This window comes from Lepidochelys kempii, chromosome 26 (assembly GCF_965140265.1).
Source record: "Lepidochelys kempii isolate rLepKem1 chromosome 26, rLepKem1.hap2, whole genome shotgun sequence".
Taxonomy (NCBI): domain Eukaryota; kingdom Metazoa; phylum Chordata; order Testudines; family Cheloniidae; genus Lepidochelys; species Lepidochelys kempii.
Window position 1 is genome coordinate 15536199 of NC_133281.1, and position 20296 is coordinate 15556494.

A 20296-nucleotide genomic window follows, 5' to 3' on the forward strand; every position below is an offset into this window, starting at 1 on the left:
CTATGCCCAGCCATGGGCCTGGCAGTGCTGCACAGCCTGGAAGGGAACGGGGAGAGGAGACGTTAGAGTCAGACAGGGTCCCCTCCCGCTCATGTTCCAGCTGGGGTGACCTGCCCAGGCAGGAGGAATCTGGGCCCCAGTGCTGATGGGAAAGGGACCCCCATGCCTCACGATGGATCTGGAGCAGGGCTTGTGTCCCCTGCCTGCCTGGAGGGTGGGGAGCTGGGGTGGAAAGGGGCCTCTTAGGGGATTGAGGGGAGGCAAAGCTGAGTGTGCATCTGCTGGGCCCTTGCCCGTCTCCACCTCCCCTGGCACGGTACTCACCTGGCACTGCTCAGCAGCCTCCAGGCTGGAGCACCAGTAGGCTGGTCCCTGCGTGCAGCCCTCGGCTCTGGGAGCAGGGCCCGTCCCAGCCTTGCACGCGCCCAATTCCTGTGTGCGGGTGGCAGAGAAAGCACAAGGCCCGTCAGCCTCGGGAGCAGGGCTGGGGCAGCTCGCCTCTGAGTGGCGATGGAGGGAGCTGGGGAGGGGAGCCCGGCTGGGGGCCGCAGTAGCTCAGAGAGTCTCCCAGGATTTTCCTTTCAGGTCCTGGCGCCATCTGGCTGGGGCAAGGGGCCTGGATCCCTGGCTGGGGATGGGGGTGTTTGTGGCTACGACACGTCACCAGAAGGTGGCTCTTACCTGGCACATGCTCTGGGGGTCCCAGGCCTTTGGCAGCAAGGTCAGCAGCCGGGGCTGGTGCTGCTCGATGAAGCTCTTGCACTGGGGAGGGAGGAGGCGGGTTAGTATCTCCACCTGGTCTTCTGTCTGTGGAGCCCCAACTCCCTCCCCACTGACGCTCTCCTGCCCCCCGGGCGCTCCTTGCAGATCTCAGGGGCACGGCTGGCTTCACCTGTGAGGGTCTCGATCCTGCAGGGAGAGCCACGTGGGCCAGACCTCATGGCCCCAAGGGCGAGGCCTTTGGGACCCCGCCAGGCAGGGAGCTCAGACAGTAGCACAGCACGGACCCCATCTTCCCAGAGAGCCCCTCGTGTAGACCCTCCAGCCCCGCTCTGCTTGCCAGGATCCCCACTCATCATGTCACGTCCCTTGGCACTGACCACCATGTCCATGGAAACAGGACATTGGGGAGGAGCTGGGAACTAGGAGCCAGTTGGGGAGGGCACCCAATGCCTCTTGGCCTCATCCCTCCTGCATCACTGCCAGCAGCCTTGGCACCCACCTCCTGCCAGCCCAGGTGGGCACCGCTGCAGGCCCCAAGCAGAGCTGCCTCCACGTCTGCCGCAGTGCTGTTCACCTGCACGGTCGACTTCGCCAGGCCCGTGACAGTGACGCAGGCCTGGCACTCGGTGCTCTGGGCAAGGAGCGGCACCAGGGGCGGCTCTGCAGGGGCAACAGGGAGCAACGTGAGAGACACAAAGGCTGGGGCAGCATGGCAGCAGCCAGGGGCAGGTGTGAAACACACACGAGCCGCAGGGAACGTCTCCCCCAGTGCCCTGGTCTTGCCCCCGTGGGCCATCACAGCCCAGGACCAAGGCAGCCTGGCCAGGACAGCATTAAAATACAATTTATTTATAACCTTCCCCCATCCCAGCATGCCTTGGTGCCACAGACTCCACCTCCCGGCATCGTTTCAGGCTACAAATCCCAGAATGCCTCAGTTCTGGGCTGCAGCCATGATGGCCTAGTACTGGGTCGGGGAATTGCCATTCAAGGGCCAGCACACCCTGCTCTCTAGCGTGTCTACACTGCAATGTAAGCCCATAGCTTGAACCTGGGCTCAAGCCTAACCCTCCTTGTGTCTACACTGCAGTTGTGCTAACCCAGGGCCAGATCCCGGGACGCTGCAGGGCTGGCAGGTCCGAGCTCGGGTTAAGCTGGTGGGTCTGCGCACTGCAGTGTGGATACCAAAGCCCCAGGTTCAAGCACGGGTCTGAAAATCCTTAACCTAGGGTTAAAATGCAGTGTAGACGCTCCAACCCCCAAGCCCAGGAGCAGCAGAGCAGGGCCAGGGCCAGGACTCACCCGGGCCGCAATTCTCCCCCGTGGCGCACATGAGGAGCATCCCACAGATCAGCCGTGGGCCCACTTTGTCCAGGATCAGGTCCAGCACAGTGGTGGTGTATTTCTCCATCAGGCCCTGGCACGTGCCACCAATGGTGCCCGGCAAGAGATGGCAGAGCTGTGACATGGACTTGGCGATGGCCCCCTGGGGGAAGGGCAGACGGCCTGAGTCAGTGCCCCCCCTCGACTCTCTCACCCCTTGCCCCCTTAGTGATGTCCCCTTCCCCCCAGGCCAGCTTCTGTGGCAGGAGTGGCTGCAGCAAGGCCCTGGGTAGACCTGTTGTTTTTTTGCTGGACATTTTGGAAAATTCCAGGTTTTTCCCCAAAAGATCCTGCCATTTTTTTCATTTTGTGGATGAAAAAACTCCCCAATTTTTTTTTAAGTTAAAATGATTTTGATATCGAATTTCAAGGGTTAGATCAAATGTTTCCATTTTTAAAAGCCAAAGAACTTTGACCAAAACCCAGAGATTTTTACCCAAAATTTTTTTTTACTGAAAATGGTTGTTTTTCATAGAAAAAAATCAGGAAAATTCCATTTCTTTTTGGACAGAAAAGCCATTATTTGACTACCCATGTCACCCTCTGGGTGGTCTGCCCCACTGCCCTGGCCTGTGCCCACTGGGCACAGATGCCAGCTGCAGCTGCCACTGCAGGAGGCAATTTAGGCTGCACAGGTGTTTCTCTGCAGTGTGGTGCCAGAGGCCACGAGCGTGGATGCCTGGCACCATGTAAACAGCTGAGATGAACCATGAGCAGGGCACGAGGGCTGATAGCTCAGATTTACCCTGGGCATTGCTCTTCTGGGCAGAGCGGAACCTCTGCTGCACAGGAATTGCCACAGGGCATTGGCAGTTCCAGGCTCACAGGCTGGGGGCCTAAAGTGTCCTTCAAGCTGACTGGGAATTTTCTTCTGAATTTAGTTTCCAACCAAAAATGCCGTTTCTGCAAACAATTGAAATTTTCCTCATGAAAAACTCCAACCAAAGGGTTTGGTTTTGAGTCAGTTTGATGTTAAACTGCATCTGCCTGTGGTGCCTCATGGGAGTTGTAGTTCTCCCCTACTCGGACTACATCTCCCATGATGCACAATGGTGTGCCGGCTAACCAAACCATGTAGTGCATCATGGGAGATGTAGTTTGGCTAGTGAGTCCAGCCCCTAGGGGAGAGCGTGGGCAGGGGACATGAGGCACCATGGCACCCTGGAAAGACACAGTTTGGTGTCAGTGTTGAACCGACTCCAAACGAAACACGTTTGAAGATTTTCCCATAGAAACACTTTGATTTTTTGTCCCAATTTGGGAGCAAAACAAAGGCTGAACTCCCTCAGGTCCTGATTCCTGCTCCCTCCTCTCCAGTTCAAGGACGCCTAGGGTTATTGTCCCCATGCGGACACCCCCACTGCCCTAACGAACTGGCATTGCCCGTTGCCAGCCCCTCATGCTCCCCCTTGGCTCAGCCAGCCAAGCCAGGCTCCGAATTCCAGTCACTCTCGGTTCTGCCCTGGGGGCAGCCCCATCTCTGAAGGTGACCAATGGCATCTCTTGCCCAGCACGGGGAGGGTCCAGCTCTCCCGGGGCTGCATTGGGATGCAGGGGACCCAGAGGAGCCGTGGAGCGAGCAGGGCTGCTCCCCAAGTCATTTTTTCAGAGCTAAAATGCACTTTAGTTTCCTCAGGCATTTCCCACATGGCAGAGCGAGTGTCCCCCACGCCCTGCCCTGGGAGCTCAGCCCTGGGCATCTCCCTCTGGGCTGCCAGCACCTGTACCAACCACTGCCGGCCGGACTGAGACCTGCCTAGCTCATTTCACAGCCTCCCGTTTGCTGCCATCCTGGGCAGGACTGGAGCTGGTGGCCAGCTTTGGGGTCTCTCCCGTGATGCCCCGGGGGCGCAAATGGTGGGCACAGCACCTTGGGGATGGTGGACTCTATCCGGCCGACGAAGGAGCGGCACATCCAGCACAGCGGAAGCGGGAATGGCAGGTCCTTGCTGGGGCCTCCCTTGGGAAAAGAGAACAGGGTCAGCTCCAGCAGCCGGGGCAGAGAGTGGGGCTGGCATCTAGACTGTTCTCAGTGGTGGCAGATGACAGAACAAGGAGTAATGGTCTCAAGTTGCAATGGGGAAGGTTTAGGTTGGATATTAGGAAAAACTTTTTTACTAGGAGGGTGGTGAAACACTGGAATGCGTTACCTAGGGAGGTGGTGGAATCTCCTTCCTTAGAGGTTTTTAAGGTCAGGCTTGACAAAGCCCTGGCTGGGATGATTTAACTGGGAACTGGTCCTGCTTCGAGCAGGGGGTTGGACTAGATGACCTTCTGAGGTCCCTTCCAGCCCTGATAGTCTATGGTTCTATGATTCTTTGAAATGAAGATGACTTTGCTTTGGAAAAATCCAGTGTAGATAGCTTAAAGGAGGCTTCATTAATTGATATTGGAAGTGAACAGTTTGTGTCTCAGGTCAAAAGGAGGGCTGGATTCCTGGCTTTACACAGCAGAGCAACCTTGTGAATAGACCCATAGACACTTTGGACACATCAGGTGATTTCTTAGTAAGCTCTAATGCATCTGATGCCTTGTGGATGCAGAAATTGGTAGCTTAAAAGCAGGAGAACTGTAGTTCGGACATAATGATAGAAAATGGTTGTGTCTCTATAAGGCACATTGTCCATGCAAATTACCTAGCTGACAAGGGAGGAACAAAGTTGCTCACAGTGGCTGGCAATAAGAGCATAGCTGGCGAGCCCACAGACTAAGGTATACCAGAAAGCTCAAATTTCAACCGTCTACAAAGGGAAAAGAAGGAAGGCAAGCTGACCCTTGAAAGGCAAAGTGCCCTTACAGACTTGCCTCACTCATCTCTAAAATACCGAAGCCCCGAGGACGTGGTTAAACTAAGTGTCTATGTTAAGAAAAACCCTGAGGTAAAGGAAAATCTACAAAGGTTCAAAAGGGATATTGAACATGCTGACCTAAAGAATGATTTAGCTAAACAAAAGGCTTGGCATGACAAAAATGACTGTGATTGTACACTTGAGATAGATTTGATGTTAATATTCATGCTAATGTTAACTCTTGTAACTAGTTCACAGCTGATGCCAAAAACATGACTTATGGGAAAAATCCTCAAACGTGTTAAGAGTGGTACATGAAAACACACTATGTAATCGAAACCCTTATGAGTATGGTGTTTGAGTCAATAAGAACGCACTTTGTATTAGAAAGCCTAATAATGCTGAGGTTTCACAGCTAACGCCTATACACAATCCTAAAACTTTCCACAGCAGAAAAACCATTACAAGCTTGGACTGCTGTGCAAAAAGGGAAACTGAGGTACAACAACTCACCGCCTTCGTGGCTAAATGTCAAAGTCAGTGCTCTCTGAAAAACATTGATGTCTATAAAAAGAAAAGGAGGACTTATGGCACCTTAGAGACGAACCAATTTATTTGAGCATCAGCTTTCGTGAAGTGAGCTGTAGCTCACGAAAGCTCATGCTCTAATAAATTGGTTAGTCTCTAAGGTGCCACAAGTCCTCCTTTTCTTTTTGCGAATACAGACTAACACGGCTGTTACCCTGAAACCTGTCATTGATGTCTATGTTAACACATAGGCTCAACCCTGAAATCACTAGAGTGTTTGACAGAGTATGGACTAAATTGTCAACTTGGGCCAAAGGATGCACATTGGTCTTACAAAGAATTCAATATAAACACAGCTCATATCAATATTGGGAGGTCCTTAAGGTGTACCCAGGAGCTCCAAATACTTCCGGCTACACAAATCTCACGTTGAGGGTGTGATGCATGGCCAGAAAGGGTTAAGCATCCTGCAGAATAAATGACCCAAATTCAACCTTTAGAGACATGTTCGAAAAGTATGTGAATGGTAATTAGGGCCATTCCATGTTAGATAGGCCAGAACTTTGAAATGCAAACCTATATTGTTAAAGAATTAGAGGTGATACTAATTGTATGAGAGTACTCATATCTTGTTAAATGTTAGTCATGTAAACAGACAGTCCCTGTCTATCACAAACTTTATAGAGACATATAGACAATGACATTATTTCACGCAAGATTCATCTAAATGTTAATATTCCCTTTTGATCTCTGAATCAATAGCTATAGTGACAAACTGCCTAATGGATAAATTGCCTTATGTTAATCCATGTAGCTAATTACCAGTGATGCTTAGGAAATAGGTCTACTTCAAAGTCTCCATGATTGTCTATTGTTCGCCTAGGGACTCCGAGCTGTCAAGAGAAGGCCTGGAACTGTATAAAGACCCTAGGGTCCTGATTCTTTTTATCTCAGATCTGCTTGATGCTTCATGCAGGGGCAGTTTAAGTCATAAGACTGAGCTCTCCAATCCCGCCTGGATCACCCTGAATATGGACATTGGACTATAACCTATGGACTAATTCTGAAAGAACATTTTGGAACTACAAAGCTCACCATCTCTGCTATGAATCTGATCTCAGAACTGTACTCATGTCTGTATGCGTATTGATCTTTTAACCAACAATCTCTTAATAAATTTTAGTTTAGTTAATAAGAACTGACTGTAGCATGTATTTGGGTAAGATCTGGAATATTCATTAACTGGGAGGTGATGTGTCTGATCCTTTGGGATTGGTAGAACTTTCTTATATAATGAATAAGATTTCCCGTAACCCTCATCAGCTTTGACTTGGGTGTCTGGGTGGAGGCCTGAGGCTGGGTGGCTTTGAGGGAACTGTGTGTTGGCTTCTGGGTGACCAGGGAGGTGCTACAGAAGCTGGTTTGGGCTGGCTGGGTAAATCTAAGTTTTGGAATATCCACCAGCTTTGGGGATTGTCTGCCCCATTCTTTGCAGTTTACCCTAAGTGAATAACTTCAGTGTGGCTCCCCGGGACCTCTGTTACATGCCCCAGGGCAGGCATTGAACCTGAGAATCTAATTGCCCAAGCCTCTGGTTGACCTAAAGGACCCAGCTCTATGAGCTCAAGGCTAGGTAGCTTCCCTGCTGTCCCTCAGAGTGATGGGCTCAGGCTCTAAGCAGACTCAGGCAGCCAGACTGCGCCGGGAGGGTTTCCTTGTCAGTCATCGGGGGTTGTCAGTGAAGCTGGGATACAGGAGCCCGATTCCATGATGCAGGGATGGGCTTGGTGTCAGTCTGTGTGGTGTCATGGGACACCCAGGGTGAGGGGGGGACGTATGGGCACCTAGGCCTGGTGCTGGCCCTCTGTGTGGGGGGAGCTGCCCCCAGAATTCAGCACATCAGCCCTGCTGAAGTAGGTAGCGGGACCCCACATGGCAGCAGGATCGGGCCCAGCCGGGGTGGAGGTGCCTGTACCTGGGTCTGACCATCTGGAAGGTCCAGGTGGAGACCTTGCAGCAGCTGGAGAACACACTTGTCCGAGCTCTTGTCCTGCGACGGGTCCGTGGGACACAGGCCCAGCTTGCCGCAGATGGAGGCGGGTTTCTGAGGGGCAGAGCAGTGGTCAGTGACATGTGGGGGAGCGGAGGCGGGAGTGGAGGGGGACGTGGTTTTGTGCCTTGGGATCCACAAGTGATGCAATGGGGAGCCCCCTGCGTTCTGGCACTGCCCTGGCCCATGGGGCCGGGAATTCCTCTGGAGGGGCGGATCCCCGTGGTGCAGGGGGCTGTGGGGTGTCTCTGCCTGCGCCCCCTGCCGGACCTGCCCAGTGCGGCTGCGCCCCGGTTCTGATCCGATCTGCCCCAGTGCTGCTCTCCTGTCTGCCAGGCAGGACTAGCAGGAGGAGAGACCCTGCACGACAGAGTGACCCCAGCCCATCATGAGGTGGGGTGACCAGCCAGCGCTGCCCAGCCCTTGTGCCCACGGCCACCGGCAGAGCAAGACTGGGGCTCAGTGGGTTGGGTTACCATCCCCTTGGCACAGCATCTGCCAGTGAGTCCAGGGCAGTCTCTGGTGCCTGCTGGGTCCAGCAAGGGATCAGGCAGCAGGACTGGCTTTGGCTGGGGAGTGGGGTCGAGTGGGGTAGAGCAGACAGGGCTGGGACTCCTGGGTTCTAGTCCTAGCCTCTGACCTGGACTCACTGGGACCCCGGGTAAATCCTCCTCGCTCTGTGCCTCAGTTTCCCCACCAGCCCATGTCCCAACTGTGTGGCTAGTGCTCCCTTGGGCTGCTATCCCTTGGGGTTGGCTTTATTTCCTGGCATGGTGCCATCATGCGAGGGCAGCAGGGCCCCCCCATTATCTGATTGGCTCGGTGCTGAAAGTCTGGTGGCAATAGGGATCCTCCCCCACCCTGGGGAAGGGGCCAAGTGGGTCCCACTTACGATCTGCCCCTCCAGGCAGGTGATGAAGAGGGTGAAGTATGTGTCCACCACCTTCTGGCAGTGTGGCACCAGGATGCTCAGGGGCAGCAGGGTGCACTCATGGGTCAGGTACTTCTGGATGCTGTCCTGTGGGGGGAAGGAGGATGTGAGTGGGGCAGAGCCTGGGCTGTGGCCAGCCCCCACCCCCCAGGCCTAGCAGAAACTAGCCCTGGCCCCCCATGGTACCTTGAAGGCTGAATCCTTGGCCATGCGAGTCAGGATGGTGATAATTTGCCCGCAGTCCGCGCACATGTCCTCCTGGTGGGGGAGAGACCACGTCAGGGGCTGAGTCTGAGGGGGCTGGGGTCAGGGCCCCTCTGTAGGGCCCCAGCTGCTCCTCTGGCTCACCCCACACCCGTCAGCAGGGCATGGCCTGGGACCAGCGTGCCCAGGGCACCCCCCCAGCGCCCCTGCCTCATGGCTGAGCCACCAGCCCCCGGGACCCTGCCTCATGGCTCCCACCAAGCCCATAGCCATGGCTCCTGCGGGGACCCCAGTGCCGCTCAGCTGCAGCCCCCCGAAACCAAGGGCCAGCTGTGGCCACCCCCCTTCCTGGGACCCGCGGTTCTGGCCCCACCCAGCTCTCTCCCTGCTGGCCTCCCGAGGGCTCCCTGGATGGGGCTGGGGCCAAGCCCTCTGGGGCTCGGGGACAGGCTGACTGCCCCTAGCCAGGCCCCCCCGCTGGCCCCGAACCCGGGACCTGTGGGTCTGATGGCACACACCTCTGCCTGAGCCGCTGCCCCCCGACTGGAAGGGACTGGCCCTCGCGGGGCCAGAGAGCAGCCCTGGCTCCCCCACTCCCCGGGCGGTCATCCCATCTGGGGCCTGGGGAGTACCAGCCAATGCTCAGCACAGGGGAGCTGCAGGGTCGCTGGCTGGTGCCCGGAGCCCAGGGCCTGGGGGTGCTGCTGGGGGCCTGTCTCCCTCCGCCCCAGCATCTCACACAGCCCGACTGTGGCAGCTTGCGGGGCATGGACGGGACCTGCCTTAGCAGCCTGGTTCCACCCGGCCCGGGCACAGCTCTGCACTGCACCGCACTGCACGGCCGTCGCCAGGCTCCGGCACCAGAACGTCGGGCCCTCGGCACAGCCCTGCTGGGCCAGCAGCCTCCCGGCCAGGGCTAGGAGCAAGAGAAGCCAAGGCCCGGTTAGTGACACGCAGCTGGGGCCTGGTCGGCACCAGGGACAGACAGCCTCCGTGCTGGGGCAGCCGTCCTCTCTCCAACGCCCCCTCCGTCCCCCCCGTCCCTCCATCCTCGTCCCTCGATCCCTCCATCTGTCCCCCCATTCCTCCGTCCCTCCATCCATCCCCCCATTCCTCCGTCTCCCCTCCTCCAACCTTTTGTCTGTCCCTCCGTATGTCCCTCCATCCCATCCGTCCCCTCATCCCTCTCTCCATCTCCCCATCCCTCCCTCCCTCCCTCCATCCATCCATCTCTCCATCCCTCCATCTGTCCCTCTGTTCATCCCGCCCTCCTTCTCTCCATCCATCCATCTGTCCCTCTCTCCGTCCCTCCCAACCCAGCGGTGATGAGCATGTTATCAGATCCAGTACAGAACAACACTGGATCCGGGGGACCTGTCCATCTGCCGGCTGGGGGCTCGATCTGACCCTCTGGGCTCTGGGACAGGGCATCAGAAACTCTCAGACCCCTCCTGCCCCATTTGCTCACACACCGGCGCCAAGAGGGACCCACCCCACTGAGTTGCCCTGGGGAGGGTCCCCTGCCCCTGTGTAGCCCAGACACGGACTCCCCACATGGGGTGTGGGGCTGCCCACGCAGGATGTGCCGTCAGCCCTTTGTTCCCCCTCCCTGTGTTTTGGGTGTTCGGAGGGGGAGCTGGGCGGGACCACAACCCATCCCCTGCCCCTCCATTCCTAGCCCCCTCCTCCCTCCAGGACACCAGTCACCAGGCCCAGGGGCGTCACCACTGGATCTGCCCAATTGCTCTTCCAGCCCAGCAGCAGCCAATGCTGGATACATTGGGGGAGGAGAAACCCCAATAATGCACCTCGTCGTTGGGCACAGCGCTAAGAATCCCTTCCTGACCCCTGTGCCCTGAAGCATGAGCTTGGATCCCCAGAACTGCCTGAGCTCCTGACGAAAGGCCCCGGCGGAGACCCAGTCCAAACAGCCAGGGCATGCGGGGTGGTGATCTGCCCCAGCTGGCAGTGTTCTCTGGCTCTGCATCTTCCACCAGCCTCTGCCGAATTCCCCACCCCCACAACAGCGTCAAAGATGGGACATGTTTCCAAAGGGGATGCTCCAATGTGGCTGAGCTGGCCGGTCCACACCCGCAAAGCTGACGCCAGCCACAGAATGGCAACTGGGCTGCGGGAAGTCATTGAAAGACTCTGTCAAAACCAGGTGACCAGGTCTGGCAGTCAGAGGTTTCTCTCCCCACAGCCAGATCAGCCCTTCTAGAGGTTTCTGCATCTCAGGATCGCAAAGCACTTACCCAGGGTGGGCCAGCAGCATTAGCCCCTTTTACAGATGGGGAAACTGAGGTACAGCACGGGAAAGGGAAGTTACACAGAGTGAGCAGCACAGCTGGGATAGAACCCAGGAGTCCTGTCTCCCAGCCCCCCTGCTCAAATCATTAGACCCTACTCCCCTCTGAGGGCTGAGGAGAGAACCCAGGAGTCCGAGTCCTGTCCCCTGGACTCTTACACTGTGAGCTCTCCCATGGCTGGGCTGCACCTGCCCCTCCAGGCTCTATGTTTCCACTGAAGTCCCACGGTGTCCCAGGGGCACCCTGGCCCTGCACATGCGGCGGTGACGCAGGGGTTTGCCCCGGGTCCAAGGAGCAGCTCTGGCCCATTGTGGGGAGTGAAGGACTCTGTGGAAGGACCCCTCCTGCCTCCGCCCCATGCGCTGGGGAGGAGATCCAGGCCTGGAGGGCAGAGCTGACAGAACCGTCCCTGTCCCATCTCCCCCAGCCTGGGGCAGGAAGGTCCATGAGGTCCCATCTCATCACTCCCCCAGGGGCTGGGCTGGGTTCCCTACACCCCACTCCCCACGGCTCTCACATCTCAGCCCCCAGCCCTTGCCTTGTGAGAGGTCCCCCCGCCTCGCAGATGCCTCCATCAGGGGCTCCCTTCATGTCTCCATCGCTCCCCTCCCAGCCCAGGGCCATGCACCCTCCTGGCTGGATCCGTGGGGCCGATGCCCCACCCTGGTGCAGGGGTGGAGGGGGGCAGCCCAGTCCCCGTGGCTGTCCCTACCTGAGCCTCCGCAGAGCAGGGCGAGCAGAAGGAGCTGGGACCCGGGCATGCTGAGCTCAAGCATTCGAGCACCCGCATCCCGCGCCCCATTTATAGCCATGCTGGGCAAGGGGGGCCCAGCCCGGCCAATGGGGCTGTGGCCAGGATCACCCTGGAGGAGCAGGGGTGGGGCTTGGATTAAACTCAGCAAAGTGAGTGGCTCAGAGGCAAAAGTACTTGGCTGGGCTCCAGCCCTGGTGCCCCTCATTCCCGATCTGCAGCTCCTGCTATCCCAGCCCTGGCTCCCCGTCTCTGCCTGCCCCTTGGTAGGAGCCCTGTAAGGTGCCGTTTGCAGTCTGACTCAGCTTTCTGTCTGCGGTGAGCCGATGGGGGCTTGACCCCCATGTGACCTGGCCAAAATGCTCAGGGCTCAGTCTGTGGCTGAGCTCAGGCCTGGAATCCCCCCAAATGTGGGGTGTGTGACCCAGCCCCCGCGCCTTGTGCCTGTCCGAGGGCACATGGGGGGCACTTGGCATGGGGCTCCCTGTGTCAGAGCCCCGGGCTGCACAAGACCCCAGGGAGGTTGGGGCGTTTTGGACCGGGAGTGGGGGTTAGACCGAGCAGGGCCAGACCCCCAGCCCTAGATCAGGATCCAGCCCCACACCACTTGGAGGCTGGCCCAGCTGAGCAAACAGCCTGGGAGTGGCCCATTCACCACCAGGCTGGGCCAGGGGAGTCGCATGTTTGCCCCTTTGCTGAGGATTGGGGGCTGTTTGCAGGGGCGGGGAGTGAAATGAGGTCACTGTTTGGCAGGTGCGAATCCCCACCAGCTCCGTATGCAGCCTGCCCCAGCCCCACGGCCCCATTCTACCTTCCCCCCCGGGCCCTGGCTGCCAGGCCCCTCGATTGCCCCGACGCACCCCCGGGCAGGACTGTGTCCCAGGCGGTTGGTGCCTGGCCCAGGGCATGTGCCCCCAGACCTGTGGGGAGGGCAGGCTGGCGCCATGGAGTCCTGGGCTCCTGCTGCCGCCACCCGCCCCGTGATGGGGGCCCAGGCCCCCGCCTGCCCCACCCGGGGTGTATTGACATTGCCCCCGAGGGACTCAGCTGTTTCGGCTGCGGGCGTTGGCCTCTCCCTGCGGCACAAGGGCCCTCAGGGGCCGGTTCCCGGCAGCCAATGGCCCCAGACCACGCCGGGGGTGGGGGAGCCGCTCCCGATCCTGGGGGGGCCCCCGCCGGGTGACAGCGGGCAGCACAGATTGGGAGTGAGGGTCTGTCTGTGCCCAGCCCCCCACATACAGAATCGCCTTGAGACCCAGCTCCGGCCCCAGGGGCGACCCGCTGGCAGGAGTCAGGGCACCCCATTGCTCAGCCGGGCTGGATCGGAGACCCCAGGGCAGCGGGGAGTCTGAGCTGGCATAGGGCTGTGGTGGGGGGCCTGGGGCGGGCGTAGTGCATGGCAGGGGCAGTGGCGATAGCCCCCTGGGAACAGGGGGAAGGGGGCAGCCCCCAGGGGGAGGGGGAGGAGTAGAGCTAGGCTGTGTGTAGGGCCCCCCCCAGTTAGTTGCCTGGCAGCTGAGTGGCGAGACCTGCACCCGCAGGCTGGGGGTGCCTGGCACGAAGGGGAGCCGATTTGCATGCAGGCAGAAGCTTTATTGAAAGGCCGGGCGGCAAAGGCAGGTTCCCGGCCGGGCGTCACAGCGGGGGGCAGCCCCTCCTGGCCGGGGCTACGGGCGCTGCGGGGGCTCCGCTCTGCCCTGGCCCCCAGAGCTCAGGCGCCATCTGAGGAGGAGAGAGAGGCCAGTGAGGGACAGACAGACAGACTCAGTGCAGGGAATCGGGGAGCCTGACCCAGGCCGGACTGGCAGAGGGGCACTTAGGGGACACCCCTGTCCAAGCAGCCCAGCTGATCTGTGGGGCCTCGGGTCAAACCCCCACGGCTACGTGTGCTCCACCCCTGGGGTACTGCACCATCCTCCGGGGCTCCCTGGGCAGAGCGGAGGAGCGGTGGTCCTCACGCCCCACTGGGGACAAAGCCACTGGGCTGGGAGTGCCCAGCCCTGCGCCCCCATGAGCTGGCTCAGCTGCCCCATGGCATGGCCCCAGCTGGCACTCACGGGGCACCAGGAGGCTGGTCCCTGGCTACGCCCCCAGACACGGGGGCGGGTTGTGGGGCCAGGCAGGCTCGGCCTTCTGGGGGCAGGGGAGGACCAGTCAGCACTAGGGGCAGGAGGGGCCCCAGCTCCACACTGCCCCCGGACAAGGCGTCTGGTCTGGGGCTGGGCCCTGGGGCTGGACTCTGCAGCCATGGCAGGATGGGGAGGCTTTGCCCTGCCACTGCCTGGACTGGTCCCTGTCCAGGGGGCACAGAAACTCCCAAACTTGGGCCCAGATCGGCCCGGCTTCCCAGCTCAGGGCAGCAGCCCAGGGCCCCACGCTTTGCTCAGCGCCCAGCCCTTGGTCAGGGAAGATCGAGCCTAGAACCCCATGGAGCTTGTGACTCTACCCCCCACAGTGCTGAATGGGCCCCCCCAGGGATCTGTCCGTCACGCCCATCACCCTGGCATCAGTCCCCCACCACCTGCCCTTCCCCCGCCCCCATTTTCACCTAGTCAGTGTCACTCTCTGCCCCCCATCTGTGGCCCACCCATCCCCTCAGCTCTGCCCTCACCTGGCAGAGGGCGTCACGGTCCCGAGGCATCCACCAGGCTCTCTGCAGCCGGGGCCCGCTGCAGGCCAGGAACCTGCCACCCTGGAGACCACGGAGAACATGGGTGTTATCTCAGCCATTGCCACCCAGCCAGGGCCCAGTCCCCCGGCTGCTCACAGCCATGACCACGGACCCTGCATCCCCCCGCAGGGATCGAACCCGGGGCACTCAGCGCCCAGTCGCTCACCCCTGAGCTAAGGGTGCAACTCCCTCCGGGCGCAGCAAGCAGCCGGCTGGTGTAGTGACAGGGGCCGGCCGCTAGAGAGCGACAGGCACTGGGCCAGCGCTTCCCATGGGGAGGGGTGCGAGGGGGCTGGGGCTGGGGCCCGGAGAGAGGTTGTAGGAAGTGGGTGCACAGAGCTGTGGGGGGACAGGGTGCTCTGCAGAGACGGGCTGAGCCCCCTTCCTCCTGGCTGCAGCTGGCAGAGCCAAGCCCTGGCCCCGCACGCCCCACACGGGAGGGCTGGGAATCCAGCGTGGTCTGTGCCAGAGCCCTGGAAATCAGCCCATGGGGTGGCTGAGCGGAGCCCCTTTACCTCCCCGGCCCCCGATCCCAGTGGGGGCGGGGTGGGCAGCACATTCCTGCGGAGGGGGGCACCGCGCCCACTTCCGCAGCTGCCACTCTTGTGAAATCGCTTTTCTCCGGAGCGGCTCCTTTGATATGGGCAGGCTGCCCAGCCCTGAGCGCTCCCTGGTCTCAAGTGCCCTCGCGGGGTCGGAGATGCTTTGTGGGCACAGACGAGGGCCCTTCGCGGCGCAAAGTGGGGCTTGGGAAAGTCCGGGGGAAGAACGGGGGGTGGGGGGAGTCAGGCAGCTGTGGGAAGGGGGCCCTGGGGGGTGATGGCTCGGGGCACTGGCCTTTCACCTCTCGGGCACCGTGAGGTACCAGCGCCGGGGTGGGGGCCGGTGCCCGGATGCCTAGGTTCAATTCACGCCTCTGCCACAAACTCCCTGGGTGAGCCAGAGCAAGTCCAAAACCAGCGGGCTCTCTGGGGCCTTCAGGCCTGGCCCTGTGCCTCAGTGTCCCCTTAGGCAGGGCTCTGGCCCGCTGTGGGTCCCAGGCGCTCAGGCAGGGGTTAGGGAGACAGGATGGAGGAGCAGCTTCGGGGGTGGGGGGCGCTGGGCAACAGGGACCCATGGCCAGCTGGGGGCACCAGAGGGCAGCAGCCCGGCCGCAGGGCTGGGGCTGGGTGACCCCACAGCTCCCGTGCCCAGGAGCAAGCCCCCTCCCCCTCCATTGACAGGAGTAGTACTCCCCTCCCCCGCTGGGTTCCCAGCCCAGGTGGGAGCAGGGGGCACCCATGGGCCAAGCTGGGGGAGGTGGGACCCTGGCAAACGCCCTGACTTTGGTTCCCCCAGACCTGATCCCTGGTGGGAGGGGGCGGGAGGCTGCGGGGGAGCCCCGAGCTCTGCCCTCCAAGAGCCAGGGGCCCCACAGAGCCAGCCTGGTGCCCAGCCCCCAGCGCGCCGGCCCCAGCTCCCCAGGGGTCTGCTCAGCCGGGCGCGGTGGGCTCGGGGCGGCCCCTCCCCCTCACCTGGGTGGCCCGGGCTCTCACACATGCCGATGGAGACGCAGATGTCGCGGGGCTCCAGGTCCTGGGCCAGCCCGTCCTCGATGGGCTGCACGTACCGATCCACCACCCGGTGGCACTTGCCTGCCCAGCCGAGGACGAAGGTGGAGCAGATCTTCTTTATGGCCGTTCCCACGCTGCTCTGCGGGATGGCAGGGGAGCGCTGGGCAGGCACTGGCTGGGGCCTGGTGCACACCCACCCTCTCACACTCCCACCCGCCCTTGCACACTCCCTCAGACATACCCACCCATCCTCACACGCTTCCACCCACCCTCGCACACTCCTTCAGACATACCCACCCACCCTCGCCTTTGCCCATGCCCTCTCCCTTGCCCGTGTTCAACCACCCTCCCATGCCGCCTGGCACGTGCCCACCCTAGCACGCTCACTCTTAGGCTCCCCTCCTTGGCCCGTGCACTCTATGCCCTCTTGCACACTCGCTGCCCAGCAGGGGGTCCTTACCTTGTTGTGCGTGTTGGATACCATGCTCTTCAGCTTGCCGATGACCTTTCCGCACACCCAGCACTTCACCAGGGGTTGCCGCTCGTCAGCGCCCTGAGCCGGGACACAGCAGCCGGGTCACGTCCCAACCCATCCGCAGGGGCCGCCCGTTCTGGGTGCATGGGGTCCTGGGGCAGCGGGGGGCGATGGGGGGAGTGGGGGAGGGAAGCGCACCGGGTCCGAACTGTTTGGACTGAGCAGGCTGCTCTCGGGGGCTCTACAGGCCCCAAGCCAGGGATGGTTGTGTGGGACGCCACCCGGCCTCCCGCCATTGGGACCCCCTGCCTGTGATTGACACAGGAGTGGGCATGGCCCCTCAGTGCCCAGTGAAGGCGGGTCCCAGTGACAGGTTTGGGCTCTGGAGCTGGCGGGGGTGAATCAGGGCCCCCCAGGGGCGTACCGTGGGCCCCCTAAGGGCAGGAGCCTGCGCTGGGGTCTGGGAGGGATGGGAATAAGCCCCCGATGCCAGCCGGGAGGCACTGAAGCCCCCAGAGGCAAAAGCTCGCTCACCTCGGGCAGCTCGTCCCAGTCGTACTCCAGGCAAAACTGCAGCTGGCTGCACTGGGCTGCTGTGGCCATGTCCTGGCACCAAAACTCAGGGCCTTGCAGGCACTCGGGGGGTTCCCCTGGCAGGGCCAGGGCTGGAAGTGGAGAGAATTGGTAGAATGAAGGGCCTCCCCAGCTCTGCTGATGCCCTGACCCGCAGCCCCCTGCTAGCCCAGCCCTGGGCTCTCCACCCCCCAGCTCTGCCGGTGCCCCTAATTCCCGACCCGCAGCCCCCTGCTAGCCCAGCCCTGGGCTCCCCTCACAGGTCTGTTGGTGCCCCTCATTCCGGACCTGCAGCTCCCCAACTCTTTTCACGAGGGGAGCTGGAAATAGGGAAAAGAGACACAAGGGGGGGGGAAGGGGGAGCATGGAGTGAATGGGGGGGGCGAGGAGCCCAGAGTGGAGGGACAATAGAGGGGAGTGGCGGGAGCAGGTGATGGGGACCGGGATGATCAAAGCAGTGGGGGTGCTGACAGGAGCTAGTGGACAAGGGGGTGGGGTGGGGACCCGGCCGAGGTGCTCGGAGCTAACAGGCTGTCCTCACCCCTCTGCCCCATCTCAGGCAGGGGTACTCGGGCCTCCTGCTGTCCTGGGCCCCCTCTCTGGACACCTGGGTTCATCTCCCATCCCTTAGGCATTGCTTTCCCTGTGTTGCTGGGGGGCTCAAAGGCCCCCCCCCCAGCTCCTACCAGCTGCCCCTGCAAGCAGGGAGACGAACAGAAGGACTGCGGTCATCTGGCCTCCCAGGTAGTCGCCTCGTCTCTTCGCTCCCTGGCCCTATATCCCCTGAGGGGGGCGGCCACGCCCCGTTCCTGGGCCCCAGAAGCCAATACCAGGTGCTGTGGGGAGCCCCCCCATCCTGGTGCGGGGGGGGGGGCAGGTGTGGTCTCTATAGCAGGGACAGGAATAGCAGCTTACGTGAGCGCCAAACACCTCCTGCCCCCCAGGAAACCTCAGTGTCCACAAGTGGCCCAGGCTGCAGCAGCAGCTCAGGGCTCCTCTGCTGGTGGGGTCCCTGCCCCTCACTCTGCAAGGCCCCCCGTGTCCTCCTTGGACCTGCCCCCTGTCCTGCTACTGGCTGGGGGGGCCAGGGTACATGAGGCAGGATCTCTAGGGTCGGGGGGTGTATCGGCCTCGAGGGTCCTGCTGCAGGGGTGTTAGGAGCCCTAGAGCATGGAGGGGAGGGAGGTTCCCAGAGGATCCCCTGCCCCATGCTGCCCCCGTTGCTGGGCAGGGCTCTGTGCCTGCCCTGCTCCCAGCCGCCAGCACAGGGCAGGGACTGGGGCGTGGCCGGGGCACCCTGCGCTGCGGCTGATCTCTGCCCCCACTCATTGATTAGGGTTACTCTTCTGGGGGGTGGGGGGTCTGTATGTCTATCCATGGCCTGCTTGTGTCACTTGTGTTCTCACATGGAGCTCTACTTCTCCCTGCTGCAAGTGCCCCCCAAGGGAGCTGTCCTGCAGGACCTAGTTCCCCAGGGCTGGGTTCCTCCAGCCCCAGAACCAGACGAACACACAAACACCCACACCGGGTTAATCAGCACTCCCAAGCTGCCACCCTCCTATGTCCCAGGTTCAGCACGTCCCTATCCCCACTTTCACCTTCCAATTGTTTTGGTCATAACCCACTTGAAGAGCAAACCCCACAGGACTTTGGGGCAATGAAGCGATCTTTAAGCTTAGGTAAGAGGAGCGTTGCTGCAGAGTGAATGAGGAAACCGAAAAACACCCACAAGGGAGAGAGAGAATCGTAGAATCGTGGACTCTCAGGGTTGGAAGGGCTGGCTAATTGAGTTTCACTTTCAATCCAATTGCTGCTTGAATCGCTGAAACCTGCACGGCTTCAACATTGGAACTTCTGCTCCCTGTTTGTCGTTCCTTACACGTGTCCATGGTGTAACTCAAACTCCATTTTAACTTGTCCCAAACTCCATTTTAAAATGCTCACTCCATTTTGTAAACCCTGCTGCACCCTTCATTTTGCAAAACCCGGCTGTAATCTGATTAGTGTAGTTTAGATGTGGGAATGAGGTATGGATGGATGATGGACTCAACCTCCAGCCCCAGCCTGTCCTGATGAAATAAGTGTAAATGCCAACGGCTGAAGATGCAGACAACAGCCCTGACAAAGCAAGAAGAGACCACCCTCAAAAGAAAAGGACAAAAGTACAACTGAAAAAACATCAAAGCTGAAAGTCATCAAAGCTGGACATGCACAAGTCCATGGGGCCGGACGAGTTGCATCCGAGAGTGCTGAAGGAATTGGCGGCTGTGGTTGCAGAGCCATTGGCCATTATCTTTGAAAACTCGTGGCGAACCGGGGAAGTCCCGGATGACTGGAAAAAGGCTAATGTAGTGCCAATCTTTAAAAAAGGGAAGAAGGAGGATCCTGGGAACTACAGGCCAGTCAGCCTCACCTCAGTCCCTGGAAAAATCATGGAGCAGGTCCTCAAGGAATCAATCCTGAAGCACTTGCATGAGAGGAAAGTGATCAGGAACAGCCAGCATGGATTCACCAAGGGAAGGTCATGCCTGACTAATCTAATTGCCTTTTATGATGAGATTACTGGTTCTGTGGATGAAGGGAAAGCAGTGGATGTATTGTTTCTTGACTTTAGCAAAGCTTTTGACACGGTCTCCCACAGTATTCTTGTCAGCAAGTTAAGGAAGTATGCGCTGGATGAATGTACTATAAGGTGGGTAGAAAGCTGGCTAGATTGTCGGGCTCAACGGGTAGTGATCAATGGCTCCATGTCTAGTTGGCAGCCGGTATCAAGTGGAGTGCCCCAAGGGTCGGTCCTGGGGCCGGTTTTGTTCAATATCTTCATAAATGATCTGGAGGATGGTGTGGATTGCACTCTCAGCAAATTTGCGGATGATACTAAACTGGGAGGAGTGGTAGATACGCTGGAGGGGAGGGATAGGATACAGAAGGACCTAGACAAATTGGAGGATTGGGCCAGAAGAAATCTGATGAGGTTCAATAAGGATAAGTGCAGGGTCCTGCACTTAGGACGGAAGAACCCAATGCACCGCTACAGACTAGGGACCGAATGGCTAGGCAGCAGTTCTGCGGAAAAGGACCTAGGGGTGACAGTGGACGAGAAGCTGGATATGAGTCAGCAGTGTGCCCTTGTTGCCAAGAAGGCCAATGGCATTTTGGGTTGTATAAGTAGGGGCATAGCGAGCAGATCGAGGGACGTGATCGTTCCCCTCTATTCGACATTGGTGAGGCCTCATCTGGAGTACTGTGTCCAGTTTTGGGCCCCACGCTACAAGAAGGATGTGGATAAATTGGAGAGAGTCCAGCGAAGGGCAACAAAAATGATTAGGGGACTGGAACACATGAGTTATGAGGAG

General features: G+C 59.7%; 2 protein-coding genes across 2 annotated transcripts; both read right to left on the bottom strand.

Annotated features, from left to right (window-relative positions):
* SFTPB (surfactant protein B) lies at nt 1-11729 on the bottom strand. The gene is made up of 11 exons (XM_073325222.1): nt 11630-11729; nt 9391-9524; nt 8591-8662; nt 8366-8491; nt 7399-7527; nt 3977-4066; nt 2026-2209; nt 1223-1383; nt 682-762; nt 325-432; nt 1-36 (listed from the first exon to the last, which is right to left on the bottom strand). The coding sequence occupies exons 1-11, from the start codon at nt 11727-11729 to the stop codon at nt 1-3; spliced, it is 1221 nt and encodes a 406-aa protein (XP_073181323.1).
* A 1528-nt stretch (nt 11730-13257) lies between these two features.
* On the bottom strand, nt 13258-17690 carry LOC140903669 (antimicrobial peptide NK-lysin-like). The gene is made up of 6 exons (XM_073325329.1): nt 17627-17690; nt 16902-17032; nt 16353-16445; nt 15854-16031; nt 14280-14360; nt 13258-13390 (listed from the first exon to the last, which is right to left on the bottom strand). The coding sequence occupies exons 1-5, from the start codon at nt 17670-17672 to the stop codon at nt 14293-14295; spliced, it is 516 nt and encodes a 171-aa protein (XP_073181430.1). The 5' UTR covers nt 17673-17690; the 3' UTR covers nt 13258-13390; nt 14280-14292.
* Between the last annotated feature and the right edge of the window lie 2606 nt (nt 17691-20296).

Bases quoted from the DNA above. Each gene is read 5' to 3' on its own strand.
- SFTPB (XM_073325222.1), bottom strand. From the start codon at position 11,729: ATGGCTATAAATGGGGCGCGGGATGCGGGTGCTCGAATGCTTGAGCTC. The intron at 8,492-8,590 runs GTACCATGGGGG...TTCCCCCCACAG, and splicing joins CCAAGGATTCAGCCTTCAAG to GACAGCATCCAGAAGTACCT. The intron at 433-681 runs GTAAGAGCCACC...ACCCGCACACAG, and splicing joins ACCCCCAGAGCATGTGCCAG to GAATTGGGCGCGTGCAAGGC.
- LOC140903669 (XM_073325329.1), bottom strand. From the start codon at position 17,672: ATGACCGCAGTCCTTCTGTTCGTCTCCCTGCTTGCAGGGGCAGCTG. The intron at 17,033-17,626 runs GTAGGAGCTGGG...CTCCACTTCCAG, and splicing joins CCTGCTTGCAGGGGCAGCTG to CCCTGGCCCTGCCAGGGGAA. The intron at 16,032-16,352 runs GTAAGGACCCCC...GCCATCCCGCAG, and splicing joins TATCCAACACGCACAACAAG to AGCAGCGTGGGAACGGCCAT.